This window comes from Sorex fumeus, unplaced genomic scaffold (genome assembly GCF_029834395.1).
Source record: "Sorex fumeus unplaced genomic scaffold, SorFum_2.1 ptg000006l, whole genome shotgun sequence".
Taxonomy (NCBI): Eukaryota; Metazoa; Chordata; class Mammalia; order Eulipotyphla; family Soricidae; genus Sorex; species Sorex fumeus.
Window position 1 is genome coordinate 55,071,986 of NW_026606063.1, and position 23,707 is coordinate 55,095,692.

General features: G+C 38.3%; 1 protein-coding gene across 3 annotated transcripts in view; it reads left to right on the forward strand.

Moving 5' to 3' along the window:
- The window catches only part of EFEMP1 (EGF containing fibulin extracellular matrix protein 1), a 78,223-nt gene extending 61,504 nt beyond the window's left edge, over positions 1–16,719 (forward strand). For all 3 annotated transcript variants that reach the window (XM_056124684.1, XM_056124675.1, XM_056124691.1), the window contains exons 9-11: positions 3,563–3,686; positions 3,771–3,966; positions 16,107–16,719. In XM_056124684.1, coding sequence (XP_055980659.1) covers positions 3,563–3,686; positions 3,771–3,966; positions 16,107–16,268 — 482 coding nt within the window. In that variant the 3' untranslated portion in view covers positions 16,269–16,719. The remainder of the gene's footprint in view (positions 1–3,562; positions 3,687–3,770; positions 3,967–16,106) is intronic.
- Positions 16,720–23,707: the final 6,988 nt, after the last annotated feature.

Genomic DNA, 23,707 nt, shown 5'->3' on the forward strand with positions numbered 1-23,707 from the left:
AAAATCTCAAATAATAATGGTGGGTCTGGTGTCGAAATATTGAATGTGATCAAAGTAGATAGAGATAATGTGGAAATCATCTGCCCCACAGGTAGGGGGAGGGTGTGGGATGGGGGTATACTGGGGGTTTTTGGTGGTGGAGAATGGGCACTGGTGAAGGTACGGGTGTTTCATTGTATGACTGAGACTTAGACCCAAAAGTTTTGTAACTGCTCTCACGGTGATTCAATAAATAAAATTATAAAAAATGAAAAAAAAGTAAGGTGGAATTCATGCACAATTCAATCAGATAATCAGTGGCTGAATAAATATCAGTACTCCTTCAAAAGAAAAAAATAAGATAGCAAATAAGAAAATGACTAGTGAATTAGATGACCTGTACAATTCAAAATTGTTTGTGAAATTTTCCCAGCAATGTCAATAGCCAAGTAGCAAATCTTCGCTGGAGTTCTTTTTAATCAAAACTAAAATTAACTTAATTATATTAATAGATGATATATAAAGCATTGAAAGTATATTAAGAAATAAAAGAATTAGGGGTTAGAAAAATAGCACTTGCCTTGCATGTGAAAGTCCCAGTTTCAATCCCTGGTTCTGCCTATGGTCCTCTGAGAACTGCCCAGAAGAAGTCCTTGAATACCAAGAAGTTAGTCCTGAATACTGCCAGTTGTGCTCCTCAAGCCCCAAAACATAAAATATCATGGAAGGGAAACACTTGGGATACTAGTCTACATAAGAAAATATAAACTCAGAGCATCCTCTATAACCTAGGATTTTATAGTATGCTTACTCAACTAGACTACAACCTCTAAAAAGAATATAATTGATATGTTGTTTAATGCACAGTGAATGTATTCATTCTAAGTTACTAGTGACTCTGTAATGCAGATTTTGAAAAAACATTCCATTCATGTAGTTTTACTTTTAGAGTCCTAACTAACACTTTTAATGTGTTTATTACATGCAGGAAAATGTTAGTCAGTGAGATATCTTAACCGATTTTCCTGGAGTCCTTCAAACAAATGTCTGGGTTTTTTCATTTTAATGTTATCATAAGTTGACTTCACATTTAGCAAAACATATATTCAAATTAACACACAGTGTAATATTATATACCTAATCTATATATGGAAATATATATTCACATTGTAATTAAATATGAAAATTTACAGGAATAGCAAATTAAGAGGTTCGAGAGTATTGTATCTTAAAGACATAAAGCTTCAATTACAGAATAATTGGTTTCCCCCACTGAAACTATCCCTTCCAAACCTTGTCCATAGACTGCAGTAAACTGACGAGTAAATTCTTGCCTTCCTCTGAAGGCTTATTTTGGAGATAAAAACTTCTCAATCCGGTCTTGGAAAATGAAAATCTGTTTGTTTGGAGGATGGAACTGGCATCAGGGGAAGAGAGGAAAACATAAACAGAGAACACAAATATTTCGTCAAATACTTTAATATCATTAATAATTTCTAGAAAACCATCCAGAATAAATAAGAAGTTGATAGTTGATTATGCTGGGCTCTAAACAAATTTAAAGTTATATAAAATTTTCTTTTGCTATTAACCAACTATAATAAATGAGTTTTAGTTTTCTCTGTAGTAAACAGCATCTTTATTTTTTCAAAATCGCGAATACTGAAAGGACAAGTCAATTATGATTTTTCTGAGTAATCTTGTTTTTTCTTTAGCCATAATTTGTCCAAAGAGGATACTTATTGTAACTGACTCTTGGAAACTACATAACTTTTTCCAGTCTTCTCTTAAGTTCCAGATAGATTTAGCTTTTAGTTTGGATGCTAAAATAATTTTTTTTCCACAAAGACAAAGCCTGGAATAATTTGCACTTAGAAGATGCAGTACTTTGCAGTGGAAAGATGCCTCTTATTAACTGTATGAACTTGTGCAACCTAATTAACCCTCAAAGTCAGAGATTCTTTCTTCCCTTATCTCTACATGATGAGGAGCAATTTATTAGGATTTAATATGTATATAAAGCCAAGTGCTCCCAGTACATTAGTGTTATAATGAAGGGAATTTAGAAATGGGTATGACAGCCCTTTTCCACAAGTTTGTAAGTAAGGGACTGGGAAACAGTACAGAAGTTAAGCATACAATGGGCCAGGGTTAATTCATGGCACCACATGGTTCCTTGAGCATCTGTAGATGTTGCCCCTAGAGGCCATCGACATCAAATGGATGGAGTAGGTACCCTCAGCTCTGAAGCAGCACATCCTCAGTCCTTTGCATTGAACTCCAGCCAACCAGTGAGGCCAGGGAGCACTGCTTGTGAGTCCCCTTCCCCAAAAGAAGTCTGCTAGCTAATAGAAGACAAAAATAAATATTTCAATAACACAAAGTGGAAAGAAAACATGAGTAAAAAGGGGAACATGAGATATGAGAACACAATGAGGAGAAAGAAATAATTTCCCAGAAACCAAGTCAAGCCTACCTTGCAACAAGAATTCAGAGAATACTTATGGAATTAGTGGATGAATATCAGATTTTGGGGAATGACTATTTGGAAAGCCTCTATTGGATAGAAACCTAAATCACTACTAAAATGTAAAGAAAGATAGACATATAGACATACGAAGTGGTTTGGAGTTAATATAATTGTTATTATTATTATTTTTATTATTATTATAGAGTGGCTTTATGGTAATGTAAACTGTTCTATCAGATGTCATCTGGGAACTCCTAAATACCCAAATCTAAAATCAATCTTTGTCCAGTCTGGCCTATCCATGACACATTTTCTTGTACTTATCTTTCTCTCTGACTTCCTTGCTTTTCTTTTTTCTAATTGCCCTTTCACCACTTGAGACTCCTTAATTGGTCATCTTCCACGTCTTTAAATTTTATGACACAAGGTAGAAGATTTCATATCTTCATTTTTTGAGCTGTACTTCTTCTGGAAAGTGTAATCTACTTCCAGAAGATCACATATGAATCATCATTTTACTGTTACTGAAACAACAACACTAGCCATTATTGTCTCTTAAATTTCCCCAAGTTTACTTGTTACATTCTCAGCCATTAAATAATAAACAAATTTTTGAATGCTATAGTCAATTCCCTTCAATGCCAATTTGAGACATTGCTCCTTCCTCAGTCTTCCCTACTCCATCAGGCATAATTAATCAGTTCTATGTATAATTTTTCAGTAAACCTATCTCTTATTTAATTCCATTTTATTTTATAACTAACTGCTACTGAATCTATACTTTTATCTAAATTACAATTTCCTGGAGGGCAAAAGTGGCATTTTTAACCTTTAAATAAATGAGTTAAAAGACTAGTATTTGACTTTGAATTCAACAGAGGAGCAACAGATTCTTAATAATATATTATTAAATAATACATGTTCCAATATATCTAGAGTGGCTCAAGTACATCTGCTCTAAATTAAATGCAAGGAATCAAGTCCTATACAGTATTATATCTAAAAGCAATTTAAACACATCAGATTCCCACACACCTCCTTTCCATGCAAACCTGAATCTTTCACTTACATAATTTATCTAGATTGGTAAACTCTGGCTCTACATCTCTACAGATATAAATGAGTGTGAAACCACAAATGAATGCCGGGAAGATGAAATGTGTTGGAATTATCATGGTGGCTTTCGTTGTTACCCACGAAATCCTTGTCAAGATCCTTACGTTCTAACATCAGAAAAGTAAGAAAAATCAGAACTTTTGAAAGTGAGAGACTTCTGATTTTACCAAACTACACTAGTGAATGCTTTTGTTTGTCTTTGTAGCCGATGTGTTTGCCCAGTCTCAAATACAGTGTGTCGAGAACTTCCCCAGTCGATAGTTTACAAATACATGAGCATTCGATCTGAGAGGTCTGTGCCATCTGACATTTTCCAGATACAGGCCACAACCATTTATGCCAATACAATCAACACTTTTCGGATTAAATCTGGAAATGAAAATGGAGAATTCTACTTAAGAGTAAGTATTCTTAGAGCAGGCTTAACTGTGGACAAAGAGTAAGTATTCTGATAAGAGCTGACTTAACTGTGGACAAATGTACTAGTTTGTTATTGCTATTGTTGTTTGATCATATTCATATAGAAGAAAAGCAAATTAATCCCAGCATCTCTCACTCGCCAAGAAATAACAAATTTCACAAAATAATATTCAAATAAAGAGTTTATGTGTAGGCATTGTATTAGAGCATTCTGTGTACATCATCTTGTTTAACATTCTTGGAAACAGACATTATTCTTTATCTCAGTATTACATAAGTGTGAAATTCAAATTAATTGGGTTTTCTAAAGTGACACAGATACCAAGTAGTAAATTCTACTGGATTGTTACATAATCTCCAAGACACAAGCATGCACACACACACATAGACACACACACACACACACACACACACACACACACACCCCAAACTTCTACCACAAGTAGATGAGAGTTAAGTATACATAAAAAAGTAAATTCTGAAAAGGATTTATTTTCAAAAACATTGAATTTCATATTATTACATTCATAAATTATTTACATTTATACCAAAGCAGAAACCTGGAAGTCTCTGAGAAATGGTCCCCAGGACCCTATACCATGTGTCAAAAATGGTACTATTCTTGTCAACTTCCAGGTAAACAATGTGAAGTAACCTTTGTCTTTTATCTTTCTTTCAGTGCCTATGTAAAATATTGCTGTGAAGTCCACCATTTCTTTCCTCACAATGCCTCCTATTTTATTTTTTGTTTTCAAATCCCTCTGGCCTTTCTTTAAACTGGCTCCTAGAACTCTCCTAATCCTTCCATGGATTTCCAAAGAGATCTCCTTCACTTCAATGCTTCAACCTTCCAGTTACCACTGCAATATCTCAGCAAGTTCATTTTAGGTTAAAATCTGACATATTTTAAACAGGGCTAACCACTTCATGTGAAAGTTATGGCATCCAACCAAACAGTTTGCAGGATTACGGTAACTGTTTCACACTAAGGATGTTATTCATCTAGTTACAATTCTCTCAAAACTCCTTGGGGAAATCTTCATTTTGAATCAAATTTTGAAGTCAATTTTTTATTTTGAGTATGTGCAGAGTAAATTGGGAAATTCATTCTTGTGGTAAAGTTTACAGATTTTTAATGTTTACACAATTATTCTGCTCTTTGATATTTAAATTTCTTCCAGCTCCAGAAATATGTGATTATCTTTCCTTGCCAATAAATTAGAAATATTTAATTTTTCATGACCAATTACAGAAAGAAAAAATTCAGCCTAAAACACAATTACTATCCTTTTTTTCGAATAGCTAAGAACATTTAAAAATATTTTATGCTTTAAATTTAAGATAGATTAGATACTTTGTTTCCTCTAAATGAATTTTACACAACTCAGATAATACCAATTTAATTATTCTAGCCCAAACAAATAACATTATTTTCTACCCTTAACAATAAAATAAATTTCTCAAACTCTAAAAATGCCTTTCTATTTTGAACTTAGTGACAATTCAAGAAAGTAAAATTTTCTAGAAGAATCAACAATCAATATTTCAACCTGTCTTTTCATTGTAATAAAAGTTTTATGGTTCATATAAGTACATTCACTGACTTGATATTTCCAAATACAAATGCCATGGTATTTGTTCAAGTAAAATCTCTTTTTTTCTCATGAATGTTATAAATCAACCTTTATAATACCAAAGTTAAATAATTTGAAACAAATCCATTTAAAGTAAAAAAAAGACATTTTTTTTCTTCATTTTTTATTTTATTTTATTTTCTTAAATTTTTATTAGTGAAACACCATGAGGTACAATTGTAGACTTATAAATTTTTCTGCTTGGGTTTCAGTTATACAATGATCAAGTACCCATCCCTCCACCAGTGCCCATTCTCCATCAATGAACCCAGTAGCCCTCCCACCCCCTATCCCCTCATTCCACCTTACATCTGTGGCAGGGCATTCAATTTTGTTATCTCTCTCCTTTTGAATGCTGTGGTTTGCAAAAGAGACATTAAGTGGAAATCTTGTTTGGTCTATAGTCTACTATCATCACGCATTTCCCATCCTGAGAAGAACCTCCCAACACCCTTTATTTGGTACTCCCTTCTCTATCTGAGTTGCCTTTTCCCCCTAGCATGTGCGGATGTCCTCCTAGCCATGGAGTAATCCTCCTGGTACTTATCTCGGCTATTCTTGGGTGTTAGTCTCCTATTTTGTTACTTTATGTTCCCCAGATGAATGCAATCTTTCTATGTCTGTCCCTTTCTTTCTGACTCATTTCGCTTAGCATGGTACTTTCCATGTAGTACCACTTGTATATGAATTTCATTACTTCATCTGTAAAAAGACATTTTAAGATTATGTATTATCACATAATTTAAAAAGTAGCTGAATCAAGTACTGTAAAATACCTCCCCTGAAATTCCACTTGTACAGAGGGCATATCATGCATAAACTCTATGAACAAGCCTAATTAAGCACCTACTGTATACTTGGCTCCTTAATGAGTGTATGCAGTACACAGTTGCTTATTTCAAGGAGTGTTAAGATATGAAAACAACCCGATGCCCAATTACAAATAAATGGATTGAGAGTTTATGGTTTTATATATACACAATGGAATACTATGCAGCTCTGAGAATAAACAAAATCATGCAATTTACAGCACCAGAGTTGGAACTCTGATACCATGCTGAGTGAAGTCAGTCAGAAGTAAAGTGACAGATACAGAATCATGTCTCCCATGTGTAGGATTTACAGATACATAGTGAGGTAGCAACAAAAGTCCAATGGCAGCACATTGGAAGAACTGATCCAGGCAATAGAGTGGGGAAGGAATAAAAAGGAGGGATGTTGGGGTCCTAGGTGAGGATAAATTAGTACACTAGTTATGGGTGTGGGGTTGAATTTTTCGCATGTGAGACCATTATTAATAGTATCAAAAGACCATAGACAAATAAAATTTTTAAATAAATATTAGTTGTAATAAGTAAATAATTGTAAATAAATAGCACATGAAATAAAAGATAGAATACCATCTTTATCCCACTCCTAATAGGCTATAGCTTCTATTACAAAGCCTTGATTTTCTTCATACTGTTTATCACCACTGTGCATAGTATTTGTTGGTCTATGTTGGTCGCTAGAGTATAAATGTAATGAAATAGAGACCAACTTTACCTATCTGTTCCTTCTTCTGCCCTCAGCATGTAGAACTGTACCTATGTGTAAGAGTTCTTCCAGCAATGTTTTTTAAATAAATGAGCTGATTCAATCAATACTTTCAAGGTATTAATATTACATACAACTATTGGATATAAGGGATAAGCACAATGCTAGGTCCTAGATACTTAGTAAGTTGACTTACTAAGTAAGTTGACTATACCAAGTCAATTCCTGCCCCTATAGAGCTTATTATCAAGAGTTCACAAGAATGCTTAGTGTTATAATTAAGCATTGGGACTTGCTCATCAGTACATTAAAAAGTCAGTCTAACCAAGATAGAAGTGTCTAGAAACTTCCTGGGAAATAAATTAATTTATACTCAAGGACAAATTATACAATAGCAAATGAAAGGTATACAAAACAGTTCAATTGGTCTAAAACTAAGTACTAGAAGTAAAGTGACTTAAAATGACACAATGCCTTACAGATCATATTAACAGTTTAAGTAAATAAGTTGCTATTACATTTTCATGTTGAAAACATACCTGGCTGGGGCTGAAGTGGTAGTACAATGGGTAAGGTGTTTGTCTTCACATAGCTGACCTGGATTTAATCAATCCCTGGTATCCTATATGGTCCTCTGAGCCCACCAGAGTGAATTTTGAGCTCCATCAGATGTGTCCCTAAAACTAAAACTAAAACATACCTGGCTAAGCTGTAGATGCTGGACTGGAGTAAGCAAGATGTAAATTAAATGGCTAGTAAGTGTTCAAGAGAGTGCTTACTTGGGTAATGGCGGTGGATAAGAAATAGTGGAAATATTTACAAAGCTATAGAAAAGAACTGCTTGATTTATAAGTAATTTTCTATGAGGAGGTGAAAGAGAAGGATAACCTCCAAATTGTGCAAATGAGATAGGGACAAAGGATATGTGAGGAAGAGAGAGTGAAGTATTCAATTTGAACATATTAGATCCTAGTTCTCATGAGACATCATATAAAAATAAGAAGCAAGTTAGCTATATAGGCTTGAAATTCAAAATCCATTTAAGTTACAGGTAGCTACATGCTAGTAAAAGTCATGGATATGAATGAGATCACTAAAGCAATATTACAGGGAATGATTTAGAACAAAGAGAAGAGCAAAGGTCCTGAGATAAAGGAAGGCTAGATTGTGGAGAATCTTTCTGTAATCTTATCTTGGCACTACCATGATTATTCAATATCTTATTTACAGTTCTTCAGCTATCATGTCCCCTATGACATTCATGCCACTTTGCCACAAATCTTATGGTCATACCCTGCCTTAGTTCTCGCATACAGCAATTCCACATAATAATAATATGTCTCCAGTGACCCTCTCAAGGACTGCCTCTTCCTCCCCTCTCTCTCACCCTGTCTGCTCTTCAACTTCTAAGTAATGCTAATCCCCTGATGCTCTTGTCTCTTTCAGTCGATCTGTTTGGTGGCCAATTTCTTTGTTTTGTCAAAACACTTCAAATTCCTGTTCATCGGGCCTACATCAGTTCTACAAATGATACCTATATAATCATACAAATTTACAAGTCGGCAATATCATAAGTATTTCACTTCATAGTTTTCTCTATGGTCAACAATCCTATGTCTTTTCCTTTTCTTTGGTTTATCCCCTGACTAAAAATATATCCACAGTCTTTTAGCCCTTATGCCCCTTCCTTTATTTTTTAAAATTGAATCACTGTGAGATACAGTTATAAAGTTTTCCTGATTGAGAGTCAGTCATACAATGATCAAACACCTATCCCTCCACCAGTGGGTATTTTCCACCACCAATGTCCCCAGTATCCCTACTGCCACCACTGCATCATCCTTCCCTCTGCCTTTATGGTAGGCACTTTCCTTCTTACTCTTACTCTCTTTTGAAACCCCTTCCTTTAGGTAGCTGAATTTACCTCATATTCTTCTGAGACTGCTGAGACCGACAAATATCTTCTACAAACTTATATTCACCCCATTCTTACATTTCCATTCATGTTTTCCAAAGACAAAGGATTTCATTTCTATCAATCAAGATTAACCCACCATATGTTCATTTTATCTTCTCTGGAGCTGTGTTCTATCATCTTGCTTTCTACCTACTATATACATACATATTTTAACTTGTTTCTCCATATAGATGTGGTTTTCCCCACTTTTTTTCCCTGCCAGACTTCTGAAAGTACAGTTTTTATTTATGGCCCTGCTTTCTTATTCCTAGTCAATCCTCTATTTTCTGTTTCTATCTCCCTACAAAACTCTTTCTGGGGACAGAAAAAAAAGAAACCGGTGAAATCCACACTGCTAATATTCAGCTGGCATTTCTCAGTTCCAGCTACCTTCAGCCTCTCCTGATTTATTGGACATTGCTGGTCTCACGTTTTCTAATTCAGTTTCTTTCGGTCCTTTTCTCCTCTGACTCCTTAAATGTTGACTTCTCCAAAGCCCAACTTTATAACATGCACATTCTCTCACTAAGTTTAATATACACTTGTTGAGGTAATTGAAGAATGTCAATCCACTTTGTCTATTCTTTTTTTTAAATTTTTATTAGTGAAACACCATGAGGTACAGTTGTAGATTTACAAATTTTGGAGTTTCAATTATACAATGATCAAACACCCATCTCTCCACCAGTGCCCATTTTCCACCACCACTGGTCCCAGTATCCCTCCCACGCCCCATCCCCCCATCTCACCCTGCCTCTGTGGCAGGGTATTCCGTATTCTTCTCTCTCTATTTTTGGGTGTTGTGGTTTGCAAAAGAGGCATTGAGTGGCAATCATGTTTGGTCTGTAGTCTACTTTCACATGCTTCTCTCATCCTGGGAGAATCCTCCCAACACCCTTTATTTGGTGCTCCTTTCTCTATCTGAGCTCCCTTTTCCCCTAGAATGTGTGGCTGGCCTCCAAGCCATATAGCATAAGTCCTGGTACTAATCTCCCCGACTCTTGGGTGTTAGTCTCCTATTTTGTTACTTTATGTTCCCCAGATGAATGCAATCTTTCTATATCTAGCCCTCTCTTTCTGACTCATTTCGCTTAATATGATACTTTCCATGTAGTACCACTTGTATGTAAATTTCATGACTTCATCTTTTCTAACAGCTACATAGTACTCCATTGTGTAGATGTACAAAAGTTTCTTTAACCAGTCATCTGTTCTCAGGCACTCAGGTTTTTTCCAGATTCTGGCTATTGTAAAGAGTGCTGCAATGAACAAACAAGTGCAGATGTCACTTTGACTATACTTTTTTGCCTCACTGGAATATATTCCCAGGAGTGGTTTTGCTGGGTCAAATGGGAGCTCGATTTCTAATTTTTTGAGAATCGTCCATACTGTTTTCCAGAAGGGCTAAACCAATCGGCATTCACACCAGTAGTGAAGGAAGGTCCCATTCTCGTCACATCCGCTCCAGCACGGATTGCTTTTGTTTTTTTGGATGTGGGCCAGTCTCTGTGGTGTGAAATAATATCTCATTGTTGTTTTGATCTGCATCTCCCTGATGATTAATGATGTAGAGCATTTTCTCATGTGCCTTTTAGCCATTCGGATTTCTTCTTTGAGAAAGTTTCTGTTCCTTTTGTCACCCCATTTTTTAATTTGGTTGGATGTTTTCTTCTTGTGGAGCTCAACCAGTACTTTGTATGTCCTTGATATCAACCCCATGTGGGATGTGTATTTGGTGTATTTGGCAAATATCCTTTCCCATTCTGTAGACTGTCTTTGTATTTTGGTGACTGTTTCTTTTGAGGTGCAGAAGCTTCTTAGTTTAAGATAGTCCCATTTATCTATCTCTGTTTTCACTTGCTTGGCTAGTGGTGTGACATCTTTGAAGACACCATTAACTTCAACGTCATGGAGGGTTTTGCCAGCTTTGTCTTCAATGTACCTTATGGATTACGGTCTGATGTTGAGGTCTTTAATCCATTTTGATCTTACTTTTTTACATAGCGTTAGGCAGAGATCTGAGCCCACTTTTTTGCATGTAGTCATCCACTTTTGCCAGCACAATTTGTTAAAGAGGTTCTACTTGCTGCACTTCACTTTTCTTGCCCCCTTTTCGAAGATTAGATGATCATATGTTTGGGGGTAGATGTCAGTATACTCAACGCTGTTCCATTGGTCTACAGCTCTGCCTTTGTTCCAGTACCATGCTGTTTTAATTTTTACTGCTTTGTAGTAGAGTTTGAAGTTAGGGAGGTTGATTTCTCTCATTTTCTTTTTCCCAAGAATTGCTTTAGCTATTCGTGGAGGCTTATTATTCCATATAAATTTCAGGAGTGTTTGCTCCATTTCTTTGAAGAATGTCATGGGTATCATAATGGGATCGCATTGAATTTGTACAGTGCTTTGGGAAGTATTGCCATTTTAAACAATGTTAATTCTCCCCATCCATGAACAGGGGATATTTTTCCATTTCCTCGTGTCCTCTTTTATTTCCTGAAGCAGCGTTTTGTAGTTTTCTTTGTACAGGTCTTTACTTCCTTAGTTAAACTAATTCCTAGGTACTTGATTTTCGGGAACACAATTGTGAACGGGATTGTTTCTTCATGTCACTTTCTTCTCTCTCACTATTTGCATATAGGCAAGTCATGGACTTTTGGGTATTGATTTATAGCCTGAAATTTTACTATACAAGTCTACTGTTTCTAGGAGTTTTTTGGTAGAGGTTTTAGGGTTCCCTAAGTATAGTATCATATCATCTGCGAATAGTGAGAGTTTGATTTTTTTCCTTTCCTACCTGGATGCCCTTAATATCTTTTTCTTGCCTAATCACTATTGCAAGTAATTCCAGTACTATATTGAGCAGTAGTGGAGAGAGTGGGCATCCTTGTCTCGTCCCTGATCTTAGGGGGAAGGCTCTCAATTTTTCCCCATTGAGGATAATGCTTGCTGTAGGCTTGTGGTAGATGGCTTTAACTATATTGAGGAAAGTCCCCTCTATTCTCACTTTGGCGAGGGTTTTCATATAAACGGGTGCTGGGTCTTGTCAAATGCTTTCTCTGCGTCTATTGATATGATCATATGGTTTTTATCTTTTCTTTTGTTGATATGATGGATTATGTTGATTGATTTCTGAGTGTTAAACCATCCTTGCATCCCCAGGATGAATACCCCTTGGTCATGGTGTATGATCTTTTTGATGAGTAGTTGAATTCTATTTGCTAGTATTTTGTTGAGAATCTTCTCATCCGTCTTCATCAGGGATATTGGCCTGTAGTTTTCTTTTCTTGTGGTGCCTTTGTTTCCTTTTGGTATTAGAGAGATATGGGTTTCATCGAAACTGTTTGGGACAGTTTCTGTTTTTTCAATTTCCTGAAAAATCTTGAGAAGACCTGGCAGTAGGTCCTCTTTAAATGTTTAGAAAAATTCGCTAGTGAATCCATCTGAACCTGGGCTTTTGTTTCTGGGAAGACTTTAGATTACAGTTTCAATTTCCTTGATGTTAATACATCTATTCAGGTACTCTAGATCTTCTTGATTCAGCTTTGGGAGATGATAGGAATCCATGAATTTATCTCTTTCTTCTAGGTTCTTTTGTTTTGTGGCATACAGACTTTGAAAATATTCTCTGATGATCCTTTGAATTTCTTTGGTTTCTGTTATGATATCCCCATTCTTATTTCTGATTCGATTTATTAGGGTTCTTTCTGTGTGTTTTCTTTGTGAGTGTTGCTAGTGGTTTATCTATCTTATTTATTTTCTCGAAGAACCAGCTCTTTGTTTCATTGATCTTTTGAATTGTTTCTTTGGTTTCCATGTCGTTGGTTTCTGCTCTAAGTTTTATGATCTCTTTCCTTCTGCCTGATTTGGACTCCTTCAGTTGATCCTTTTCTAAGATCTTGAGCTGTGAAGTCAAGTTGTTTATGTGCATCCTTTCTTCCATCTGAGATATGCTTGCAGAGCTATAAATTTTCCCCTTAATACGACTTTAGCTGCATCCCATAAGTCCTGGTAGCTTGTGTGTTCATTATCATTTGTTTCCAAGTATCTCTTGATTTCATCCTTGACTTCCTTCCTGATTCACTCATTGTTCATCTTTGAGTTATTTAATTTCCATGTCTTTGATTTGGTTCTTCGTGTCTGTGTGTGATTCATTTCTATTCTCAGTTCGTCATGGTCTGAAAAGATTGTTGATACTATTTCTATCTTCCTGATTCTATTGAGGTATGTTTTGTGGCCTAGCACATGGTCTATTTTGGAATATGTTCCATGCACACTGGAGAAGAAAGTATATTCTCTCTTTTTGGGGTGTAAAGCCCTATATAGGTCTATAAGCCCTTTATCCTCTATTTCTTCTTTCAAAGCCAGTGTTTCCTTGCTGAATTTTGTTCTTGTTGATCTATCCAGAGGTGATAGGGCGATGTTGAAACCTCCAGCTACTACTGTGTTGCTAGCAATGTCCTCCTTAAAATCTGTTAGCAGTTATTTTAATTATTAGCTGGTCCCTCATTAGGTGCATATGCATTTAAGAGTGTGATTTCTTCTTGTTGTACGCATCCCTTGATGAAGTGAAAATAGTTTTCGCTGTCCCTTTTAATCTCTTTCAATCTGAAATTAATGTTGTCGGATACTAGTATGGCCACTAAGCTTATTTGAGGGAGCTGTTTGCTTGCAGGATTGTTTTCCATCCTTTGACTTTGAGTCTGTGTTTGCTCTGTCTGTTGAGATGAGTTTCTTGTAAGGAGCAGAATATTGGGTTCTGTCTCTGAATCCATTTTGCCACTTTGTGTCTCTTAATTGGTGAATTTAGACCATTGACGTTGAGAGAGATTATTGTTATCAGGTTTTGTGTCTTCTTTCTGTAAGGGTCTGTGGTGCTTGTAGGTTTTGTTTTGTCTATAGTAACTCCTTTAGCCCTTGTTTTAGGTTTGGTTTTGAGTCTATGAAGTTCTGAACTGCTGTTTATCTATAAAATAGTGTACCGTTCTTTTGAGTTTGAGTGAGAGTTTAGTCAGATAGAGTATTCTTGGTGAAGCATTCATTTCAGTGAGTTTGTTCACTATATCCCGCCATTGCCTTCAGGCTTTACTCTGATAAGTCTGCTGTGAATCTAAGGGGTGCTCCTTTGTATGTGATTTCCTTCTTTGACCTTACTGCTTGCAGTATTGTGTCTCCATCGGCAGCATCGATCATTCTAACTATGATATGTCTTGGAGTGTTTTTCTTAGGGTCTCTTTTAGCTGACAATGATTTGTTTAACCATGGTTTTTTCATTGGGATTGTTTCTCTGAGCTTCTGGTACTCCAATGATTCTAATGTTGTTCCTCTTGCAATCATCTCCTAGGACTCTAATTCTCTCTAGAGCTCTTTTGAGGTCCCTTGCCATTGTTTGTTTTTGCCTGTTGGCTTGGTGCAGCTGATCTTCCAGCTCACTGATTTTCTCTTCAGCTGTGGTGATTCTACTGTTGAGGTACAGACTGAGTTTTTTATTTCATCTATGGAACCTTTTATTCATGACATTTCTACTTTCATTTCTTCCCGTAATTTGAAAATTATTTCTGTCATGTTACTGGATATCTGTCTGACTGTTTCATTGAGTTGATTGAACATCTTCATGACTTCATATCTGATTTCTTTCTCAGAGAGGTCCTCTAGGTGAGTAGCACCTAGTGAGGCTTCTGGACTCTTTTCATCGTTGTCCCCACGTGGTGGGGATTTGCGTTGTTTCTTCATGCTGGTGCATAGGTATGGGGACTAGGTTCCTTGGTATGTGTAAACTACCAGCAGCTGCTTGAGCGTTGCCCTGCTGAAAATTAGGCCATGCCCACTTCCACAGAAGCCATGCCCACTTCTGAAACTGCCACTCCCCCACGGAAACCTGGTGTGGGGTAAATGGGGTAAAGACTGGGTGGCGGAGAAGATCAGCACAGCTTGGGAGATGAAGAAGGAGAGTTCTATTCTTTTTTTTTTAATTTTTATTAGTGAAACACCATGAGGTACAGTTGCAGACTTACAAATTTTTGTGCTTGGGTTTGAGTTATACAATAATCGAGTACCCATCCCTCCACCAGTGCCCATTCTCCACCACCAATTATCCCAGTATCCCTCCCCCGCTCCAATCCACCCCATTCTACCCCCTACCCTCTGTGGCAGGGCATTCCCTTTTGTTCTCTCTCTCCTTTTGAGTGCTGTCTATTTTATCCTAAGTAGTCTAATTTATAATATAGGACCAAAGTGATAATATGGCAGGTAGGAGACTTGTCTTGCATGTGGCCAACTCAGGTTCAATCTCCAGCACTCCATATGTTCCCCCAAGCACTTCCAGGAGTGTTTTTTTGGGGCACACAGTCAGGATTAAATCCTGAACACCTCCAGATGTGGCCAAAAAATCAAACAAAAAGCTTCCAATTTTACAATATGCATTTACCTGCCTCTAGAACCTCATCTCCCTCCACTTTCCAGCACCATTACTTCTCCACCTAAATCAAAGTGCAACCTGTTCTCCAGCACACACTTCATTATGAAACTTCTATTTATCTTGATTTACTCCTTAGTGCTTTAATTTTTCTCTTCTTTTTTCCTACATAGATATCTTTATACATCTTCAAATGTATCCTACATATCTTCATATCTGCCACTTGCCACATTCCATTGAAATGAACTATTTATAAGTCTCTTCACCTACTAAAATATTAAAAGATGCACAGTGTATGAAGATGATAACTGTTTACCAGTTCAGAAATTATCAGATTCTCACCAGAACTCACTAAAGTGAAAAGAAATATTAATAGATATAGAGGAAAGATATATATATGTGTGTGCATATATATATATATATATATGACCCTGTAATTTTCAACTGCTATGTGTGGATAAGAAATAAAAGCTCTGACTTTTATCTCACCCTCAGAATTCTTCTCTTAACTCTTATAAAACGTATACTCATAGATAGAAACTTCAATCCAAGAAAATTACTTTCTTTTTTTTTTCATTTTAGCAAACAAGTCCTGTAAGTGCAATGCTGGTGCTGGTGAAGTCACTATCAGGACCAAGGGAATACATCGTGGACCTGGAGATGCTAACAGTCAATAGTATAGGAACTTACCGCACAAGTTCAGTCTTAAGATTGACAATAATAGTGGGACCATTTTCATTTTAGACTTTTATGCATCTGCTAAGGGCATTTAAATTAGCCAAAGAATACCTTAAAGTACTATTTTATTTATAGACATATGTAGTACATCTATGTCTATATATACTATACATTTTCCAATAATTCAAACAATTACTCCATGTATAAATGGGCATTTAATCTGTAAAGAGTCAAAGTCTGTCTTTATAACTATATGTAAATTAGTATTAATCCACTAAAACAGTCGTTTCAAGAGAGCTAAGTATAATATAGTGGGTAAAACTTGAATTGTTTTCTATAAAAGTGGGACCAGACAATGATTCTCTCTGCGGAGCTTAAGGAAATGTACTACAGTTCCACAGTAAGTCTCATAAGGAGGCAGTCATTGTACCATTGAACTGCGTGCAAATTCAAGAATGAGTTCTTTAATTGCTTTGTAAGAAAATGAAAATTTCAATAAAAATATATTTCTTTAGAAAATAAATATATACTATATTTGTTTGATTTTTATTTTCATGATAAGTCTAAATGTGTTTGTCCATTATATATAGTAATAAAACTCTCGGCTTTTATAGATTATTTTAAAATTTTGTCTTAAATTTTTACTTAGCAATATAAAAAAATAATAAAATTCCCCCAAATAAATAAGGTATAAATAATGTATCTCCTAGAAAATTACTAAATTGACAGTGGAAGAGATGTAAAAGTTATTAAGTTGACAAAGGGAGAAGATATAAAAACAAATTCTTTTTTTTTTATTAGTGAGACGCCATGAGGTACAGTTTTAGACTACAAATTTTTGTGCTTGGGTTTTAATTATACAATGATCAAATACCCATCCCTCCACTAGTGCTCATTTCCCACCACCACGGATCCCAGCATGCCTCCCACCCCCCACCTTGCACACAGCCAACATGGCACATCATGACACCTTCTTATCATGCTCGAAAAAAAAAGGCCCTCCCATTGTTCATCGATTTGCTCGAGCGGGTCCAGTAACGTCTCCATTGGAGATTTTGTTGTTACTGTGTTTGGCATATCGAATACATCACGGGTGGCTTGCAGGCTCTGCCATGTGGGCGAGATACTCTCGGTAGCTTGCCGGGTTCTCCGAGAGGAGCGGAGGAATCAAACTCGGGTGTGCCATGTTGGCTGTGTGCAAGGCAAACGCCCTACCGCTGTGCTATCGCTCCATTCTTATCATGGTGTCAAAAAATCCACTAATTACTAGATAATTTATTCACTAATTTCACAACCAAAGCCACTCTTTTAAAGATGAAGAAAATATTCATCTTTAATTAAATGAGCCCGGCAAGAGTGTGGGGGCGACTAAAACCTCATGGGAAGGGGGGCGTTTCGGACCGCCCTTCACGCCCTACCGAGGCCACCAGTTGCCCCCACGAGCGGCTCTCCAGCACGGCCACAGCCCCAGAAGCACAATGACCTAATGCAGAACCCAGCAGCTTGGAGCAGAAAAGTGAAAGGACTATGCGTTAATCCAGGCAATCATTTCTGCCCAGAGGGGAAAGGGTGTTGCTCCCTTCCGCCCTCCTCCCTCTGGAAAGAAAGATGGCGGCCACATGGGAGCCTTGTGGACAGCAGGTATGAGCCGGGGGAGTGGGGGCGACTAAAACCTCATGGGTCGGGGGGCGTTCCGGTCCGTCCTTCACGCCCTACCGAGGTCACCAGTCGCCCCCCGCGAGTGGCTCTCCAGCACGGCCATGGCCCCAGAAGCACAAGGACTTAATGCAGAACCCAGCAGCTTGGAGCAGAAAAGTGAACGGACTATGCGTTGATCCAGGCCATCAAGTCTGCCAGAGGGGAAAGGGTGTTGCCCCATTCGCCCTCTCCTCTCTGGAAAGAAAGATGGCGGCCACATGGTAGCCTTGTGGACAGCAGGTATGAGCCGGGAGTGTGGGGGCGACTAAAACCTCATGGGAAGGGGGGCGTTTTGCTCCGCCCTTCATGCCCTACCGAGGCCACCGGTTGCCCCCCGCGAGCGGCTCTCCAGCACGGCCACGACTCCAGAACACAGAAACTAATTTCTTAACTATCTGACTTTCAGTAGAAATACCTCCAGGGTCAATAGGTAAAATAGCAGAAATCCAAAACCAACATTTAATTCTTGAACCCAGCTGTAGAAAGCAAATCACTTCACAATGCTTTTTCAGCATGTCTGATTTGGGGGGGGGGGGTAAACTCTAAAAAATAGTGGTGAATCTTTTATTGAAACAGTGAATCTAATCAAAGCAGATAGAGTGTTAACTAGAATTCATCTGCCTCACAGGGACGGGGAGGGGTGGGGGGTGGGGTTTTATTGGGGTTCTTCATGGTAAAAAATAAGTATTGGTAAAGGGAAATGTGTTTGATATTTGCATGACTGAGACATAAACCTGAAAGCTTTGTAACCTTTCCCACAGTGATTCAATAAAAAAAAATAAAATAAAAATAAATAAATAAATAAATAAAATGAGCCCGGCAAGCTACTGAGAGTATTTGATATGCCAGACACAGTAACAACAAAGTCTCCAATGGAGACGTTACTGGGCCCGCTCGAGCAAATCGACGATCAATGGGAGGGCCTTTACCTTTACCTTTTAAAAAGAATAAGAAGAGATATATATATATATATATATATATATATATATATATATATACAGGGTGAGAGACTTGTCTGAGTTCATCTTGTTGACCAAGATCATCATAGTAACTCACACTTCCAGGAGGCCGAATCTAAACGTTGGACATGGGAGTCTCCCAGTGGACAGTTCCACAACGAAATTGACCACATTATAGTTAATAGATGGTTTTGCTTGACGATGTTGCTGTTGTCCCAAAATTCCAAATGGGATCGGACCACCATCTCCTTCATGCAAAAATCTATTTCACAGAGCGGGGAGAAAGGGCTGCAAAGTTTAAGAAGAAAACTCCCAGAAAGACCACCAACTGGGAGCTCTTTGGCACTATTGCAGCAACATGGGAAGATGCTGTCATTGACAACATTGATGAAGAATATGATCAACTGATTCAGCACCTCTATGATGTGCGAGTAATGCTGAGAGAGAGAGAGAAAGCCACAAAAAGATGCCTGTCTTTGAAAAGTCTCAAGCTCATTTGCCAAAGTTGCTTCGCACAAGACTCAGGCAACTGCAAGCAAATGTCCAAGCTCGCAAAGCAGTGCAGAGAAATGGTAAAGACCTCAAAGAGAGAAGAGCGTTATCTCCCCATACTGTTCCAACCTAAGCGAGATGCCCCACAAGTCTCACTAATAAAAATGTAAAAGAGAGAGAGAGAGAGAGAGAGAGAGAGAGAGAAGAGCAGCAGTACTGGCAGATGAGGCAGAAGTCGGGAAGAGCATTTGCAATGCCTGCCTATCCTTCGCCAACTACAAGACCAAGATGACTGCACTTGGGTTCAGCAGGGTGATACCATTTCACCAAAACTCTTCAGTGCCACCCTCGAGAATGTCATGTGATGACTGAATGGGAAGGAATGGGAGTGAAGATAGATGGTCGGCAACCACACCACCTCCAGTTCGCTGATGACCTTGTTCTAATAACATGAAGCACTAGCCAAGCGGCTCAAATGCGGGCCAACTTTGACCATGAGTATGGAAAGGTCAGACCACAGCTGAATCTCATGAAGACAATGTTTATGAGAAACGGACTCATTCCTGATGCTACATTCACTCTCAACAAAATGAACATCTCTGAATGCAACAGTTATGTGTACCTAGGTCGAGAAGTCAACATGACGAATGACCTGGCACCTGAGTTGCCAGAAGAGAGCGGAAGAGAGCGGCTTGGAACACCTTCAAGAGCATTGAAGAAATAGCTAAAAGGATGAAGAACCTCCAGCTCCGGGAACATGTCTTTGATTCCACTGTTCTTCCTGCATTAACATATGCCTCAGACACTTGGGCCCTATGAAAACAGGATGAGAATGCTATTTGGGTCTCCCAAAGAGGAATCGAAAGAGCTATGCTTAGACTATCACACTTCACTCAAGTGAGAGAAAGAATCCAGAGTTCTGACCTCCTTCGACGATTGAGTATCAGGGATGTTGTCTCGTTTGCTAAGCCATCGAAAATCAGATGGGCTGTCATTTAATGCAATTTGGAGATGACTGCTGGACCAGAGCCGTTACCAACTGGATTCCACGGGACATCAAAAAATCACATAGCCACCCACCTACAAGATGGTCAGACTTCTTCGTAAAGACCCTGAACGATCAATTTTGAGGTTCTTCGTGTTCCTGGAGCAAGCAGACGCCATTGGGCTACACTAGCACGCGACAGGAACAAATGGAGACGTTGCTGGTACCCACTCAAGCAAATCGATGAGTAATGGAATGTCAGGTGATCAAGTCATCAAGTGATATATATATATATATATATATATTAGGGGCCAAGTTAGTTGATGCTGGGGAGCACCAAGGTGAAACATAAAACAACCCTCAAATATGCAAGGCAAATGCTCTATTTCCTGTACCCTCAAAAACCCTTGCTTCATTCACATCAGAAATATCCTGAAAATAACTCAAAGAATCTAGCACATGATATGGTTTATCCAATCTCAAGAACCTTAAAAATTTTATGATCTCTTTTAATATACCTTGAAATTCAAAATAAAGTAAATATTCTTATTACAAATCAAACCAAAGAAGTAGAACTCACCTGCTTTGTTTTAAAATTACCCCATGACTCCTTCCAATTCTCCTCCTTGAAAATCACTGATTTAAACTAGATAACTAACATGGAAATTATGAAGGTCATTATATGGGAATCATCAGTCAATATATTCAATAGCAAGCACTTATACATTTATTTTAAACTTAAATTTGATTCATTATTGTCATAGTTAAGGTAACATGTTTACAATAGTGTTATCATCTATGGCCTTGATGCACAGTTACCATACTTCACTACCACCAAAGTGCCAAATATCATCTACCAATACCTTTACATTGCTTCTAGTTCACGTTTTCATTCTCCACACACTTCCCAACTGCTTAATAATAACATTTTTGTAATCTAGGCCAAGGCAATTTTGTCATTCTCTTCTGTCTATTCTCTTATTTCTCTTATACCACAGATCAGTAAGATCATCTAGTATTTGTCCTTTTCCCTTTGACTTATTTCTTTTAACATGATTTTCTCCATTTCCACTCAAGTTGCAAGAACTGCAAGATGTTATGCTTTCTTTTAGCTACATATATTCTATGTGGATATATACACCAAGCTTCTTTATCCATTATTTGTTGTTAGACATCTAGGTTTGGGCTGGAGCGATAGCACAATGGTAGGGAGTTTGCCTTGCACGCAGCCAGCGTGGCCAACCTGAGTTTGATTCCTCTGCCCCTCTCGAAGATACCGGCAAGCTACCGAGAGTATCTCACCAGCACGGCAGAGCCTGGCAAGCTACCCATGATGTATTCGATATGCCAAACACAATCACGATCACGATCACGACCATTCTGTTATTCATCGATTGCCTCGAGCAGGCCCCAGTAACGTCTCCTTCGTCCTAGCCCTGAGATTTTTTAAAAAGTGCCATATTCAAGGCTCTTTCAGAGTTAGGAGAATGAGACCCGTCATTGTTACTGGTATTTGGCATATTGGGTACACCTCGGGGAGTTTGCCAGACTCTGCCGTGTGAGCAGGTTACATTTGGTAGCCTGCCAGTTTGTCCAAAGTAGAAATGAGATAATAAGATGTTGCCCAGCTGCAAATGCGGCCACGTGCTTCCAGGAGCTGGGTTTTATAGTCTCTGAGTCTTGGCCGTTGATGGGATTAAATGGCGCCAGGGGGCCAGCTGGTGGGTGTGACCCCCGCCTACTGGAATTCTGAGGATCAGAGTGGAGGATGCTCAGCCCCGATCCGAATAGGCTTGGAGATCTCAGTCCTGGGACCCGCATGCCCTTGCTCCTCTACCAGTACCTTCATGTGTGCGGAGAGTGGTCTCAGCATGATGATGGCTGGTTCTGGAGGTCTTCGGTTGCTGAAGCCCTGGTCGGGGCGGGGAGGGAAACTCAACCCGCTCCCCTCCAAGGGGCCCTGGCGAGGACAGCCAGGCACTGGGGCAGGAGACTCTGCGTTGTTCTCTTCCGGGAGCTGGGTTTTATAGCCTCTGAGTTTTGACCATTGATGGGATTACACGGAGCCAGGGACCCAGTTGGTGGGTGTGACCCCCGCCTACTGGAATTTGGAGGATGCCAAACACAGTAACAACAAAGTTTCCAATGGAGATGTTACTGGGCCCGCTCGAGCAAATCGATAAACAACAGGAGGACAGTGACACTGACAATGACAGACATCTAAGTTGCTTCCAAAAACAGCAAAAAATTAATAGGTAGCACTGTAGGACTGTTCTCCTGTTGTTCATCAATTTGCTTGAGCAGGCCCAGTAACGTCTCCATTGTGAGACTTCTTGTTACTGTGTTAGGCATATCGAATACATCACGGGGAGCTTGCCAGGCTTTGCTGTTCAGGCGAGATACTCTCGGTAACTTGCCGAGCTCTCTGAGATGGGTGGAGGAATTGAACCTGGGGCATCCGAGGCAAACGCCCTACCCACTGTACTATCGCTCCAGATAATATTCACATAATCCTTTCGAATGGCTAAGAGTGTAATACAGAATAGAAGCAGTTCTAACAGAAGTCTCAGTTCTAACATTAATACATTGTGATATTTATCTTCCTGATTTATTTATCTATATAACTGAGATATTAAAACAATATGTTTTTCCAACTTTAAACCTGCCAGTATCCTGAAGAGATAGTATAGCATATAAGGCACTTGTCTTGTATGTGGTTGATGCAGGTTTGATCCCCAGCATCTCATACAGTCCCTGAAACACTATTAGGAGTGACCCTTGAGTGCAGAGCCAGGATTAAGACCCAAACACTGCTTACAGGGTGTCCAACCTTCTCTCTTACCTTCCACCTCAACCCCACCCCTAAAATTAGAGAAGTAGAAGTAACTGCTACTCAAAGTGCTTCAGAACTCTAGAAACTGAACTCAAGGATTGATCATAAAGATCTTACTATACTTGAAATAGCAACTATTTACAAGAGGAAATACCTGTTACTAAAGATCCAAATGGAGCAGTCTGCTTTAAGGAATTCAACAGGCAACCGTAGTGAAGAAACAGTATGGCTCATACTCTCTTGGTCCAGAAGCTTAACAAAACAGATTTAGAAGAGCCTTTCTTCTCAAAGAACTCAAGGAACTCAAAGTATAAGTAAAAACAATTAAATTAAATTTAAAAATCAATGCTAAAATTACCTCCATTTCTCGATACTGGCCAATGTTCATTAGGGGATTGGGAGTTGCCTTTTTAATTTTTAAAGAATTTTATTGCACTTTAAGTAACATGGTTATAATTGTGTCAACATTTATAGGTTTGATGTACAAAATTTCTGCACATTTAGCACTACCAAAGTGCCCAGAACCTTCTATCACAAT